Raw genomic sequence first — 15862 nt, 5'->3', positions numbered from 1 at the left:
CACAGGGGTCCAAGGATGAGGGAAGAGATGAGGATCTGACTCCATGTTTCAGAAGGCTTGATTTATTATTTTGTGATATATATTACATTAAAACTATACTAAAAGAATAGAAGAAAGGATTTCATCAGAAGGCTGGCTAAGAATAGAAAAAGAATGATAACAAAGGTTTGTGGCTCTGACAGAGTCCGAGCCAGCTGACTGTGATTGGCCATTAATTAGAAACAAACCACATGAGACCAATCCCAGATGCACCTGTTGCATCCCACAGCAGCAGATAATCAATGTTTACATTTTGTTCCTGAGGCCTCTCAGCTTCTCAGGAGGAAGAATGGTAAGGAAAGGATTTTCCATAAAATGTGTCTGTGACAGGGGCTGTGCAGTCACCCCAGGGTTTGCTCAGGTGAGGTTTTCAGTCCTGCTGTGGCCCTGCAGGGGAAGGGGGCTGTGCAGTCACCTGCAGCCTCTCGATGATGTTCCTGTAGTCCCTGGAGGCGGCGAGCACCGAGTCCCTGCGCGCGGCGTTGCGCGCCGTCATGCGCCAGTTCATGGCCGTCTTCTGCACGATGTTGTGGGACTTCAGGAACAGGTTGTTCACCTGGCTGTCCAAGTCCACGGGGATGGCAATCGCTCTGCTTTTGGCTGCAACAAGCAAAATCAGTGTGAAATGATACCCTGAGCCCGTGAATCAGCACAAAACAGGACCAAGGTCTATGCAGCCCTTCCTTCTACAAATTCTCCTTCCCAGGCTGAGAGAAAACAGCCTGAGGTTGCACCAGGGAAGGTTTAGATCAGACACTGGGAAATTAGGATATTAGGATTTTTTTTTTTTTCCCCACAGAAAGGTTGTAAAGCATTAGAAAGGGCTGCCCAGAGAGGTGACAAAACTATTACTATGTGACACTTGAGTTCATGTTTTACTGCTGACCACAGTGGGATCTCTTAAGCTGGACTCGACCACCTTAAGAGATCTTTTCCAATCTTAACCATTCTATGGCTCTGAGTGCAATTTAAACAGGGCAGGGTGAGGCCTGGGCAGGATTATGTTTAGAGGCTTCCACACCTCAGAGCTGTTACTGTTGTTTGAGGTGTGGGAGGAGGAATCCTTCCATAAACACACAGCCCAACAGCTTGTGCTGGCACACGTGGACACACAGCAGCAGAACCTGAGTCCACATCCAGTACAAGCTGCTCTTGTGGACACTGAAAGCGGAGCAAATTTATGGGCAGGAGTGGCACTCCCAGCTGCATCAGGGGAGGGTCAGGCTGGACAGCAGGAGGAATTCCTCCATGGAAAGGGCGGTCAGGCTTTGGAACTGCCCAGGGAGGTTTGGAGTGCCCATCCTGGAGGTGTCCAAGGAAGGGCTGGAGGTGGCAAGATGGGCACTGGGCACAGCTGGGATACTGGAGGGCTTTCCCAACCTCAGTGCTTCCATGAACACCATCTCCCTGCTGCAGATCAACAGGCCTGCAGGGAGGTTTGAGGTTGGGCAGAGAAAGCACTTCAGGTGACAGTGACAACACCCACTGCTCAACCACCATGATCCATCAGCACAAGCCTGGGCTGTGAGTTATCCCAGGTGGCACCTGCAGGACACAAGCCACACTGTCCCTGTGGCAGGATGCCACAGTAGCCAGGCTGGATGGCTGCAGCCTGGAGCAGGCACCGCGCTCACCCCAGTCCTTACCTACGTCGGAGAGCACGCGGATGCAGCTCTCCACAGAGGCCTTCTGGCTGGGCATGAGCCAGGTGCAGTGGTAGACCCTGAAGACGCCCTGCAGCAGCTGCACGAACACGGGCTGCCGGGTCTGCAAGGCAAGCACGGCACAGTCACAGCCTCACCCAGCCCAGCTGGCTCTCCAGCCCCTCCAGCTGGGCTGCAGCACTGTTGGGCAGCTCCCCGTGGTGGCAGGGTATCTACCACGGCATCAGCAGCTGCATGGCAAGGGTGGGAACCAGTGCTGGAAGGGAAAATGAAACAGGAGCTTCTGCAGCAGAAAGCCCAGGTAATTGAGGCCTGACTAAGCAAAGGAAGTGAGCAGTCACCTTCATCTGTGTTATCAGAGCTATCAGCAACCCTGGCACACAGATTCCTCTTTTAGTGTTGACCAGCAGCTGACTCAAGAGGCCACAGGTAAATGGGGCTTGGCTATGTGACAGCAGGGCTCCAGAGTTGGAAACTCATCATTGCAGGCATTATTTGCTGGGATCCAATTCACTGAGAAAGCAGCTGTGTGCTATTTGGAACACAGGCAGTGCTTAGTGGCAAACACTGCAGCTGCTGCAGGATCAGCCAAGATCAAGGTGTGGTTTTCACCCCTGAATTTCACACAGTGATCTCCCACTACAGACAGGTGAGCTGCTCCAACACACCCAAGCCCATGAGCTCTGTTCTTTCACCTTTGCAGCTGCCCAACAATAGTGACCAAAACTCCATTTGGTTTTGTACAGTGATTATTTAGTAGAACAACATATTACAACCTGGAGAAGTAAGAGCATTTTAAACATTTCAATCTGAGAGGGAACACCCTGTGTCCCTGTGCCCACTAGCTATGGAATGCTTCTACCAGCTACAGGAACTACACCACAGTGCAAACACCACAGGACTTAGGAACCAGGGGAAAAATACCTCATTTATTGTGGCCAACAGTAAAGCCTGTTTGCAAGAAAAAAGGGGAGTTAGAGTAAAAAGCCAAATCTATTAGCTAATTAAATCTATTAGATCAATTAAATAAAACACCATTACAAAATGTACAAGAGGAGAAGCAAAATTGAAGCCCCCAAAATTGCTAAGAGGCAAATACCCATTTATCCTTTCTGGAAATAATCCAAAGACCAAAAACCATGGCAAACAACAGCATCCACCCAGGGCCCTGAAAATACCTGCATGTTTGGATTTAAACCACCCACATATTCCTTTCAGTTCATGTCTAAAGACTTTTTTGGTCTCAAAAACCCTTTAAGATGTTTCATTTGCTTAAACAATGTCAATAAATCAAATCAATAAATCAAATAGGAAATTTACTCCATGTCCCTCATGTCTCCAGCTGCACTTGGGAAGGGAAACCTTGGGCAGCAACAACTTTGGAGGCAAACAGGCTGAACAATGTTTGCTAAAGAGAAGCTGTGGGCAGCTGTCCTGTGCCAAAAGATTTGTGTTCTCCTAATTTCATGTGATTGGAACCACATGATGGATGGACAAGGTGTTCCCTGAACTAGCAAGGCTGACTCAGGGCAGGAAGGATTTCAGTCAGACAAGCCCTGACATGAAGGAGCAGGAGGCAAGAGGAAGCTGGCTGGGATGAGGAGGTGCAGCAGGAAGGGCAGGGAGGGACTGAGCCCAGGGCGGAGCGGCCACAACCCTTCCCTGCAGAGATCAGCCCACCTGCAGCACCTGAGAGGGGAGAAATCCCACCTGGAGCAGGGATGGACACCAGGCAGGTGGCACAACAGGCTGTGCTCCTCAGGGGGAGAACCCCTGGGTACCGACAGGAGTATTGACAGGCAGGAAAAGCGAGAGAAACCACTTCTAACTTGGAGATGAGGAGGAAAGATGAATCTAGGACAAGGCAGATCTATCAACCGAGATGGGAAAAGAGGTGAACCAAGTGACTTCATCTTGCTAGACAGAGGGGGAGATTGAGAAACTAAAGAAAAACTGCTGATATAACATTAACAGATGGCTAAAATAGGATGGCAAGATGTGTATTCAAATGCTGCATCTCAGAGATGACAAGTGAGAGCAGGGCAGCTCAGGTACAGGGCACAGAGCGAGGGCAGAGCCCAGGACAAGGCCACAGTTCCATGTCTCACTCCTCTGAGGAGCACAGGAGGTGCAAGAGCAACCAAAGTCACCTGAGGAGCAAATCAGCTGCTGCACTGCTCCCTCAGCTGAGGCCAGAGACAGGCAGGGGTAGGGTGGATGAGCTGAGACCTGGAGATTGCACTGCCAACACCTGCCCTTGGCACCAGGAGGTTGCATCAAGTTTCAACAACTGCCCCTTCTCAACCTCCTGCCAGAGCTGCCAGACACCTGACCACTCCACCCACACCTCCCAGAAAGTTATTTATGCATGAAGAACAGGGTTATCTCTGTGCAAATAGAAATGTTAGGGCAACATCCTGACTCTGCTGCTCTGCTGCACAACTCTCTGCCTTCTGACCTTCACAGGTGTTCCAAGCTCCTCCTTCACATTTCTCTAACTTCTGAACTAGGCAAAAATGTACTCGGTGAGACGCATGAGAGCTTCTGTATTCTTGTTCTGGATCCTTTTTTTAAAGGGAAATTAGAATCTTTCTGTAAAATATGCTGTCCTTAATCAATCACCCTTGCTCCCTCTGGGATATCAGTGGCAGGGGGTGGATGAGATGGGCTTTAAGGTCCCTTCCAACACAAACCATTCTGGCATTCAATGGCACACAGGAACTCTCTGCAAAAGACCTTGGTGGTAGCACAGAGCTGAATGCACTGATGAATTAGTGTGACATTTGAGCTTTTCTAGAAGAACATTTGGACTGTGCCCTACATGTTTTTCCATTTCTACAGCAGAAAGACCAGTGTGGTCACGAAGAGCTGAGATGTATTTGCTGCCCAGTTACACCAGCACTGCTCCCCTGTGTTTCCTGTGCACTGTCAAAGGGGAATGAACACCAGTGCCCTGGCAGTGCTCTCCCTGCTGTGTGTGTGCATTTCCCACCTGCAGGGTGGTGCTCTGGTCCGAGAAGGGGGAGCTGAAGAAGGTGGTGACGATGCTCATGACGATCTCGGTCACGTACTTCTCCAGGATGGAGTCTGCGTGCTTCCTGTCGCTGGTGTTGTTGCAGGCCTGCAGCAAAAGCACAGCAGGGTCAGGGGCAGCTCACCAGGGCAGCACAGACTGGAGTTCCTCATGTCACACTGTCCTGGTCCCAGCAATGCAGTGACACTGGGGCTCTGCATCTCCAGCCCACGCCGGAGCAGAGCCAGAGCTGCTCCTGGTTTGGTGTGCTGGCCCAGAGCATGGCTGGGGGAGGGAAAAAACCACAGAGTCTTGGAGGAAGGCAAGAGCAGGATGGGGAGCGCTGAGGTGTAATGCTTTCGTATGGGGAAATACTTGGAATCCCAGGCAAAAAGCCATATGGCCAAATAAACACCAAGCCTGGAAAACAATCTGTCCTGACCTGCCAAAAAACGCTGAGTGCTGCTCAGGAAGGAGCTCAGAGATGCTGCCAGAATAAGCAGGCCAGGTGGCAGGACAGAAAAGGCACTGGACAAAGGAGCAGGGTGTGGAGCTTCACTGAGCTTTGGTTTGGGCTTGGACTTTTTCTTTTAAAAAGGAAAATATGAATGTGTTCCATGGAATATGACTAATGAAATCCACAGGCACAAGGAAAAGGAGGCACATATTTGCAGGAACAGAGTATTCAGGGTACTTATTGCCTTGATGCACTGGGATGTCTTATCCTTGCTGCTCTGGATTAAAGAGGTTTTAAAGCTGAATTCAGTTCCTTGGTGCAGATACATTACCCGGCAGATGTCCACCAGGAAGTTCTCAAACAGCTTCCACATGTGATTACTGGTGTAAATCTCTTTCATTTCTACTTCTGTGTCCACATAGCAGTGATTCAAGAAGTTGATATATGCTATTTTGACCTAAAAGTAGAGAAAATAAGTCATAAAGAATAAGAACCTGAATGGTGGTATGAATGAATATAATGTCACATTAAAATTGCTACACAGATAATTTGGAATTCTGCTTCTTCCTTTCACTTAAACACTGGTGAAATTTAATGCCATGAATAGCAAGACACCATCCAATAAAAAACCCCCAGGATTACTGCAGACAAAACGTCAGCATAATAATAATTTCCAGTTCTGCAGAACCATCTGTTCAAGGTTAGCAGCACATCCATAAACCTCTCTGCCTCAAGAACCCTATAAAATAACCAAGTACAGCATCACATTCCCACTCTCGGGGTAAGGAGGAAGTATAAACGGATTTAACTGGACTCTCCAGGCTGGCTGGGGGTGCCAACAGCAGAAGCAGGGAAGGGCTGCAGTTCCCAGCTCTCTGCCCACCTGCACCAACCCCCTTTGGCCAGGCCAGAGCCAGCAAGATCAACCCTCTGTCACCCAAACCCAGCACATTGCTAACACACACAGCCCAGCTCCCCTGCAAGCCCTCACCTCAGGTATGCAATCCTCGTGGGTCACCACCCTGACAATGTCATCCAGAGGGAGGAGGGAGTTGCACTTGATCTCTGTGTAGACGTTTTTGCCCTCTGTGCACACAGCCAGCAGCTCCACCAGGTGGATGTGGTACATCAGGGGGCTGTTCTCATCCATCCTGTCCCTCTCTGACCTCATCATCTGCACCAGGGTCTGGAAGGAGGCTCTGTCGTTGTAGAACACCAGCACATCCTCCCCTGCGTTCACCAGCTGTGGGCCAAGGAGAGCATTGCATCAGCAGAGCCAAGCCTGGCATCCCCCACAGCATCCCCTCATCTCATGGGGCTGTCCCACTGCTGCTGCCCAGCCCCTCAGGGACACAGGGCTCCAGGAGGGCATGTCCCATCTATCTGACCCCTTCTGAACCACTGAGGAAATGCCAAGCCAGCCCAGCTGCCTGCTAGCCAGAAGCTGTGCCAAGAAGTTTGTGCCTTTCCATGTCACCCCAGGTGACTTCCTAAGGCAGCTGTGGACAGCCCTGTGCTGCTGGAGAGCTGCCAGGGATGGGAGCACTGCAGGGCTCACTCCTTCCACCCTCCCAACCAACACCAGCCATTCACCAAGGCCAGTGACACGTCAAGTCCCACACTGGAGAATTCCATCAGCTTCACATTTGACACCTGGCTGGCCACGATTTCAGAGCAGCTCAGACCTCCTGGAACTCCAGGAAGGGAAGGAGGTGGAGCAAACTGAGCCCTGGTCCACTGCTGAGCACACAGCTGGAGGGATGCAGGGCTGTTTAACCCACAGGGTTTGTGAAAAACAGCGGGGTAAGACGTAAAAAAACCCCTCAGGGCAGCTGCTGACCTTGGGGGAGCCCTTTGCTGAGCACCTCACACTCAACTAAGTGTTAAGAAGCTAGTGAAGCTGGTTTTGAGCTGGACAACAAAATATGAAAGATTTTTGATCCACCCATCAGGATTGATGCTCAAAAGCCAGATTGGACAAATCTGATCCTGGGGCTCCCCCTGCTGAGGAGGCCAAAACATTCCATCAGATGTGCAGATCTGCCAAACAAATCCCATCCAACAGCCCCGTGAAAGGCTTTCATTCACCCTTCTCTCTCCCTTTTAGCCTGGCTCCCCAGTTTCCAGTTACCCACACACCTAAAGCTGATCCTCATCTGCTTCCCCTTCACACTTGAAAGCTGAGTAGGCACATCTTGCCAAGACTATCTGCAAGGGCTTGGGGAGGCAGGACAAAGGGGGATGGTTTTGGCTTGAGAGCAAGTTTAGATGGCAGAAAAATATGGGTGGTGAGGGCCTGGCACAGCTGCCCACAGAAGCCAGGGCTGCCCCATTTCTGGAAGTGCCCAGGGCCACACTGGATGGGGCTTGGAGCACCCTGGGATAGCGGAAGGTGATTCTATGGTGGCTCTAAAATTTCAGAAAAAAAACTCTCATCAAAATGCTATCATGGTGAAATCCTCCTTCTGCTTTAGTGATCTTGAAATTAAACTACTTCTCTTCAAGCCAATTTTGCTAGACAAAGGCACCCTTGCTTCATAAACCCACCTACATGCTGCTGGGTACAGGCCTGGGAAGAAACACGTGCCATTAACAAGCAACCCCTCGTTACACCTGTGAGTCAGGAGCTCAGAGAGCTTTTGGTCACAAAAAGCCTGAGCTTCCTGGGAGCTGTAATGCTCTTTTTGCATGGTGAGAGCTGTCAGCTTCTTGGCAGTCCCCGAAGCGAGAGGATCAATTTGTCATGTTCACCAACTGCTATGTGCAAACTTCTGTTCAGACCCTGCAAATCTCTGCAGCTCTCACCTCAGCCATTACCATATCTTGGCATTTCTTAATGAATTTCCCCTCTGCCTTGACGATGGTCTGCAGGAACTTGATGTACTGAACGTTCCTGCCGTGCGTCTCGATGCAGTGGACGAAGTGCTGAACCACGCGCTCGTTGATCTCGCTGCAGAGCTGGAAGTTGTTCATGAAAATGTGCTGCATTGTCACTGCTTCCAGGATCTGATGGAGGGGATGAAAGGGAGCAAAAAGTCAGAAAAATCAACAACCCAACACATCCCCACTGGGGTTAGGGTAAAGCCAACACTCCAAAGTTCCCTTCAGTCCTGCAAGCACAGGGCTGAAGGGAACTTTGCTGAGGACCTCAGCTTTCAACACCACTGCTCCTAATCTCAGCCTATTTTTCACTCCACTTCAGCCTCTTGAACTTTCTACACTGAAACTGCCCTAAACAAACATCCTGCCAACTTTTGAGGCTTTAGAATGAAAACAGAATGTGACCTTTTCAACCAATCTTGCAACAGAACAGCCCCAGAGGTATCACCAAGGACAGTGCAGTCCCTTCTCTTGCTAGAACACAAAAATAAATCACGGCCTGAGGTTATTCTTACCCCTGGGTTAAGGAACAGGTTTATGTGCTTGTGCAGCAAGGCCTGGTTCTGTTGGTTCCCAGCACAGAAGTTCTGCAGGAACTCGTGTGCAAGCTTCATTATCTCCTGCATCCTCGTGTCTTCAGCCTGGGATTGCATGACAAAGAAGAGAGGGTTAAAAAGAACCCAAAGGTTCACCTTGAGGTGAGCACAGGATGAGCCTCAGCTCCAGCAAGGGAACTGTCACGTCTCTCACACCCCGAAGGAAAACAAACCTCCACCCAGTTCACAGACGTTTGGGATGAGCTGGGCCAGCTCCACGCTTCCAAAAAGCGTCAAAAATAAAGCCCATAATAGAAATTACAGTAGTTTATTCTCCAAAAGTGCCTATTCCACAGCCAGGCCTGCCAGCAACGTGCTTTAGTCACTTTTCTCTTCTGAACATCCCAGCCCCTTGGCCAAACCACACATCATCACCTCAGGCTGCCCAGGAGAGCTGCCACGTCCCGCTGCAGCCCTTCTGCAGCCACAGAGGGGAACTCATGGCAAAGCAGCCATGGAAAGTTGCTTTTGCACCAGCCCAGCCCAATTCATCTTTACTGGAACCTCCTTGCAGCCTTCCAAGCACTGCTGAGGAACCAGGGCCCTTCCCCTGACGTCAGCGTGGATTCCCAGCCCACTGACGGCAGGAGCCGCGCTTTGGAAAATTACTGCCTGGTTTTATTTTTAAGGAATTTCATCTCTTCCCAAGGGTGAAACCCCTTCCACACTGCCTGTCTGATGCACATTCACATGTATGGGACAGAAAGGTGATGAGAAGGCGTTGAAAGGTGTTTTTGCTGCTGCTTTTTTAGCAAAATATGACGCAAGAAACCACGAGAATTAACATTAATCCAAGCTCCTGTGTGGGATTACTGGTTCTCAGAAACCTGATGAGTTTGAAAGAGAGGACAGCAGAGTGACCAGGAAAATGTGAAGAACTGCCTCACCTCAGTACTGATAAATACCTGTCAGCTGTGATTAATGAGCAGCCAAGGTGACGACCTTGGGGGTGTGCTGCGTCAGCACAGCCTGGTGCTCTGCAGGCTCACAGGCACAAGCCAGCCCCAGTGGGCTCCAGCCTGCACAGCTGCCAAGTGTTAGCCCTGATAAGGCTAATTAGGAGAATTAGCTTCACCTGGAGAGCCACTGGGTATTTATTCACCTCTAAGGGGGAATTTGGGACTCGACAGCTGGGGAGGGTCTGTGTACACTGCTCATAAAACCCCTGGGGAATGAGATACCCTCCCTTCCCTCCTTGTCCCCAGGATGGTGCTCTCACAGCTGCCTCACAATGAGGGTCTTGCTTCCATCAACAGAGCTTAACCTCAAGGCAGCACCTGGCTCACGTGAGCCTTAATTCTGAAATATGATTTGTGAGTATTTCTTCAGGCAATCTGTATATTCAAAGGCTTCAAATAAACGGAGTTTGTCTGAGCTCCTTATTTCTGAGTGGGTATTCTACAGATTATGAGGCTACATAAACCAGCCTCTGTGCATCCAATCCACAGGGAGGAGGTTCAGAAGATTCACAGAAGGTATGAAAAGCCTGTCAGCATGACACAAAGCCCCACCTTCTCGTAAGGGATCTGCAGCAGCTCCAGCACCACGGCGTGAGCGCCCATGTTCCTCAGGAGTCGTTGCTGCTGCTTCCTGCTCTTCCTCACCGAGGCCCCCTCCTGCACGCAGAGCTTGCTGAGCCGCAGCAGGATCTGCAGGAGACACTGGCCTTAGAGCCCAGCTCTGGCTCTCCCTCCAGAGAACGCCAGGTCCCGGAGAGCAGCACCAGGGACCAACTCATCTGCAGGAGCAGAGCGGCTCCAGGCAGCCCCTCGTGGCCCGGGCTCCATCCGTGGCATCTGACTAGGGCTGCTGGACTTGGATGATCCTTGTGGGTCCCTTCCACCTCAGGACACTCTAAATTCTGAGATTCTATGCTCCTGCAGAACTCAGCCATGTCAAGTGAACACAACACCAAGCTCCACAGCAGAGCCACAGACACACCTTCAGCTCACACCACACCAGCACCACAGCACGTTCTTCATCTGGTACTTTCTACATTAAATATCAACAGCACAGTGGCTTTGAGTGCAAGGTACTCAGGACAGGGAGAATTCAATGGCTTCTCCCATTGCTTACTGCCTTTGTAGTCCTTAACAATAAAAATATTGTGTTACCATTGAAACAGCAGCAAACGTCACGTTTCTCACTAATCCATCCTTAGGGAAAGAATACACACGTCGTGCTTATTCTATCCTGGCTTCCCATTCAAGTTGGGATTTGTTATTACTCAGCAAATAGTTTCCACAATGGCACAGTGACTCAGACTTTCCTGGGTGCCTCCCTCTGACTGCAGCTCTCCAGAGCTCTGTTACTCATTTACACTTCCAGTGAACTATCAAGAAGCAAAGTTTTACCTCTTTTACTACCCGGTAGTTGTAGCTGCTAGTACTTTCAGGCTTTTGAGACTTGCTGTGACCTTCCTGAGGATAAAATCAGACAATTTATTAGTAGCTTATACTACTGTCTACATGAAGGCTAAAATTACCGTTCTAGGATAGCGCCCGCTCTCCTCCTGGGAAGGACTGTCATCCTCCAGCTCTGACAGCCTCAGAAAAACACATACAATTATCCTGTCAAGTCACATTGACCTCTAGGATACAAAACAAGGTGAGGGAGGGATGATTTCAGAGGCAGCAACCTCCCATCCTTTGCCTGTCACATTCTGTCTCTGATGAAGTCTCCCCTCAGAAAAAACCCCTTCCTTTCTCTCTCTATTGTTATTAAACTGTCACTGCACAAATACCAAGAGATTCCTCACAGCAATGTGTACGAGAAAAGCAACAAGTGGATTACTTGTATTTACTTCCAGCAATAAATGTTCCTAAACCAGGGACTGCTTCTTGCATCCCCTCATCCAGTCTTTCCTGATTGCAATTACATGGAAACAAGATACTAAAAGAGCTCTAAGCCAGATGTGCACGTGGGGAAAATCCTTTGTTATCAGGTAGAGATAAAGCACAGTTCTCTGCTGTCACCTGAGCAGCTCACAGCTCTGCCCTTACCTTACTTGAGATACTTTTGATTGCACAAATCCCGTGCCACTGGTCAGTGCTGAAAGGGGAGCCAGAGCAAACCCAAACCAGCCCTGTCACACCCTAAAGGTGACACCTCAGGGCTGCTACTGGGCATCACCTGGCTCAAGTTCTGCTCTCATTCCTGCCTCAACCTGAAAGCAGTAGAGAGAACCTCACCTAGGCAGTGTGCTGGGAAGAAGGGCCTTGTTACAGTTCTGACAGCAGCTACACCCTGCAAATACCCACCCAAATCCACACAAACACAACCTAATTACCTCTTTCTTCTTGTGCTCGTTTTCACCTGGCACACTGTCCATGGTCTCATCAGGACCTTGGCCTTTGTACACCCAGAGCTCAGATTTCTCCACTATTGACCTCAGCTGGTCCAAATCTTGTTTGATCTGCTTGTAGTTGTCAACATCTTGGCTGGTAACGAGCAGTTGAACCTTACAGGGAGGCAAAGCCGTGAGTTGCACAAAAAGGGCTGGGTTCAGCTGTCAGAGATACATTCAAATGAGGAATAACTCTCTCCAGACACACAGGTACCTGCTTGAAAGCCTGAAGGACCTCTTGTCTCTGGCTGAAGTGCCTGAAGAGCAGCTGCAGCGCACCAGACACCAGGGGAGGGTAATCGTGCATCGTTAAATGCAGCAGGACCCGCAGGAAAGTCCTGCCCCCGTGATCATCCAAGTCCAGAGGGGTGTTCTCCTCACTGCAAACACAGCAGGAGTTAACCACATTAGACTGAGGGTCCCAAAAGGTTCTAAATTCTCTTAGCAGTGGCAGAAAACCTTTTTTTCTTACTTTTAAATAAGGGGGGAAATTGTACTGAGATTTTATTGCAGCATCGAGCTGAGATGCACTAACCCTGCACCTTGGCTTTCACCCACAGCACAGAGCCCTCCCCTGATGATCCTTCTGGCTGAAGAACCCTGTTCCTCATCTCTGGATCCAAATGGACCCTACTCTGAGCAGCATCAAGGCCATTTCAGGAAAATGAAGCTGTTTTCCCACTCCCCACTCCTTGGGAGCCCTCCAGCCTGGGGGCTTCCCCTCGACTGGCACCTGTGAAGAGATACTTTCCTTCCACCAAAGATCCCCTCAGCTTGTTCTTCAATGTGCTCAAAGTCCAGGGCTCCTGAAAAAATAAACAGGACAAATACATGAGGTCAGAGTGGCAGCAAAGATGTTTTTCCAGCTTAAAAACATTTCAAATGGCAAGTGGGACCTGAAACAATCATCCTATCAGCCCCTTGAAGATTCCAGAGTCTTCCCTAAGCCACACAACCTCATTATTCCTTGTCAAATAACCCACCTGGTACATTAGCTGGCATTTCCTGACTACTGCTTCCAGTGGAGGATTCAGACATCTGGGCATTGCTTTCATCAAATTCATGTTTAAATATACAGAGCAGGCAGGAGATCCTGTAGTCCAACCGCACGTTCAGAATAAACTGATGACACACAAGTAGGAGAAATGTTAAAATAATCTGTGTATTTCCACCACATCTACAATTCACACAAAGACATCAACTGAGCAGAGATGTGGATTCAACCTGGCAAAGTTACCCAGGGTGGGCAGGCCCTGGCACAGGTGCCCAGAGCAGCTGGATCCCTGCAAGTGTCCAAGGCCAGGATAGACAGAGCTTGGAGCACCCTGGAAGGTGTCCCTGCCCATGGCAGGGAGTGGAACTGGATGGGCTTCAAGCTCCCTTTCAACACAAGCCATTCTGGGACCCCATCTTTCCATGATATGTAAATATCACCTTCAAAACCCCCGGGACTCAGTAATATTTTCCAGGGATTTCAGCGAGCATAGAACACACACATAATAAATACTGATGAGTAAAACATTTTGGCAGGGTTTTGGTGCCTCATTCCTGCGTGATGCTGGCACCTCACCCCATTTCCCAGGAAAGGAAAGCAGCACTTCCATCTCCATCCTGAACACGTGCTGCTGCTCTCCCGGGGTGCTGGGACACAGGAGCAGGACACGAGCTGCCAGGAGCCAGGCTGTGCCACGCAAGTCACCAATCCAGCTGGGCTGGACCAGCTGGTGCCACAGAAACCCCCAGCCTAGCAGAGAGAACCTTCTCCATGGCCTTCCTCTTGAGGAAGGAGCTACAAAGCCAAGAACACTCAGAGTTCTTGCAGCTTTGGGGGAAAATGCTCAATGCCAGCTTGCATTGATAGCAGGGAACAGTGGCACACTGAAATACCCCCTGCACATGGCAGGCCACGAGAGAAGCTCTGCCTTGAGCTGAAATTAGCCATGGTGCAAGGAAGGAATGGAGCCTCCCCTGTGCTGCTGAGGGAAGGGCAGAGCCTCCCACGGGGCACAGGAGGGAACAGCAGGGCTCTCCTGCTGCTCTGCTGCCTTCACCCACCAGGCTCTGGCAGCATGCTGACCCCAGGCCTGCCTGATGGAACTACCGAGCACAAAAACCACTCCCGCACCCAGAGAGGGAAGATGCATCTCAGATCAATAATTCTGAGTCAATCACAAGGGAAAATGTGTGCATCCCAAAGACATTGGGGTGAGCAAGTGGGAAAGGCAGAGATGGGAGAGAGAGAGGCTGGCTGTGCATGCTGAAAACACATGGCAGGCTGAGGGCTCTGCCAAGAGGAGTCTCCAGATCTCCCCATTCCTCAGGGCACTTCTGATGGCCCTGCAGACTCAGAGAAACTGGGAAGACAGTAGGGTGGAAAAAACTGCTCTGCCTCAAGTCAGATACTCACAAATCGCTGCTAAATACACAGATGTCTAATGCAAACTCTTTTCTAATAAATTCTTCCAATAATGGCACAAAGTTGAGAGCCCTGTGCCTGACAAGGTCACCCCTGCAATACTTGCCCAAATTCAGAGTCAGGAGTGCATTAAGAGGCACAGGACACAATTAATGCTGGAGGACAGCACGAGGAGCTGCCCCCATGTGGTACCTGGAGTATCTCGATGATCTTGAGCTTGGTGTCCATGACCAGGATGTCCTCCTTCTCTGGCTCACTCTGCTTGACATTGCCCTCGGGGGCAGCTGCCAGGGGAGTCATGGGCAGGAAGCCCCCGCCCCTGAGCACCACCTGGGTCATCAGCTCCCCCACGCCATGGATGGACCTCATCACATTGCTCCCTTCAGAGGGGAAACACAGGGGTTAGGTGCTGCCATGGGGCTGCACTGACAGGGCAAGGACCAGCCACAGCCTGCAGTGGCAAACTGTCCCAGCATGGCACATCCACACCCTGGGGACTGGGGAAGCCATCAGAAGCACTGCAGCGCTTGGAGAAGCCCCCTGCCCTCTCCCACCACAGGCAATATTCAGCTTTACAACCAAGCCATGGACAGAAAGGATTTCCAAGCACAGCATCACTGGCCAGGGAGGGAGGGGATTGTCCTGCTCTGCTCTGCACTGGGGCAGCCTCACCTCCAGCCCTGGAGGCAGTTTGAGGGCCAAAAGGTAAGACCTAAAGATGTTACAAACCTAAAGGAGGCTACAAAGATGGGGAAGGGACTAGAGAAGTGATATGAGGAGCAGTGAGATCTCTTGGTCTGTTCAGATGGGGCAGAGCACACTGAGGTCACCGGGTCCCCTCCCGAGGGGCAGCTCCCAGCTCTGCTCCCTGGGTCTGGGACAGCATCCAGGGAACAGCTGGAGCTGGGCCAGGGCAGGTCAGGCTGGATTTGGGGGAAGATTCATCCCCAGAGGGTGCTGGCACTGCCCAGGCTCCCCAGGGATGGGCACAGCCCCAGGAGCCTTTGGACAGCAGTGCCAGGAATGCCAGGGTGGGATTTGGGTCTGTGCAGGGCCAGGAGCTGGGCTGGATGATCCTGGTGGGTCCCTTCCAGCTCAGGATGCTGTGTGACTTCATTGTTCCACCCCACAGTGACATTTGGAGATGAACCAGAGCCACCCAAGAACTTTCTGTCCTACACTTTCCAGCCTTACCTTTACTTTCCTCGCCTTTTGCCATCTTGGTAATAGGGAAGATGGTAGTGATGTGCACACAGTCTAATATAGCAAGGAGGATTTTGGTTAGTCTGAGGAGGTCACAGAAGTTGTAGAAACCAAAATATATCAGATTTCTGGCTAAGTTAACAACCTACCAAAATAACAATAAAAAGCCTGATTAATACTAAACATTTTGCTATCACAGTCAAATTGTCTTAACACAGTGACAAGATCAAGAACCTGGCTGAGGGTCA

General features: G+C 50.4%; 1 protein-coding gene across 1 annotated transcript in view; it reads right to left on the bottom strand.

The window, feature by feature from the left end:
• ITPR1 (inositol 1,4,5-trisphosphate receptor type 1) overlaps positions 1-15862 on the bottom strand; it is a 160408-nt gene that overhangs the window by 75910 nt on the left and 68636 nt on the right. Inside the window, exons 22-36 of the mRNA XM_058813043.1 lie at positions 15606-15759; positions 14604-14791; positions 12979-13117; positions 12743-12801; positions 12210-12371; positions 11939-12109; positions 11004-11069; positions 10161-10298; positions 8569-8694; positions 7979-8179; positions 6165-6416; positions 5505-5630; positions 4696-4824; positions 1686-1806; positions 455-639 (exon numbers count right to left, since the gene is read on the bottom strand). Of these exons, the coding sequence (XP_058669026.1) occupies positions 455-639; positions 1686-1806; positions 4696-4824; positions 5505-5630; positions 6165-6416; positions 7979-8179; positions 8569-8694; positions 10161-10298; positions 11004-11069; positions 11939-12109; positions 12210-12371; positions 12743-12801; positions 12979-13117; positions 14604-14791; positions 15606-15759 (2217 nt within the window). The remainder of the gene's footprint in view (positions 1-454; positions 640-1685; positions 1807-4695; positions 4825-5504; positions 5631-6164; positions 6417-7978; positions 8180-8568; positions 8695-10160; positions 10299-11003; positions 11070-11938; positions 12110-12209; positions 12372-12742; positions 12802-12978; positions 13118-14603; positions 14792-15605; positions 15760-15862) is intronic.

Source organism: Ammospiza caudacuta, chromosome 12 (genome assembly GCF_027887145.1).
Source record: "Ammospiza caudacuta isolate bAmmCau1 chromosome 12, bAmmCau1.pri, whole genome shotgun sequence".
Lineage (NCBI taxonomy): Eukaryota > Metazoa > Chordata > Aves > Passeriformes > Passerellidae > Ammospiza > Ammospiza caudacuta.
Note: the sequence above shows the minus strand (reverse complement) of the source record. Positions and strands in the feature narration are given on the sequence as shown.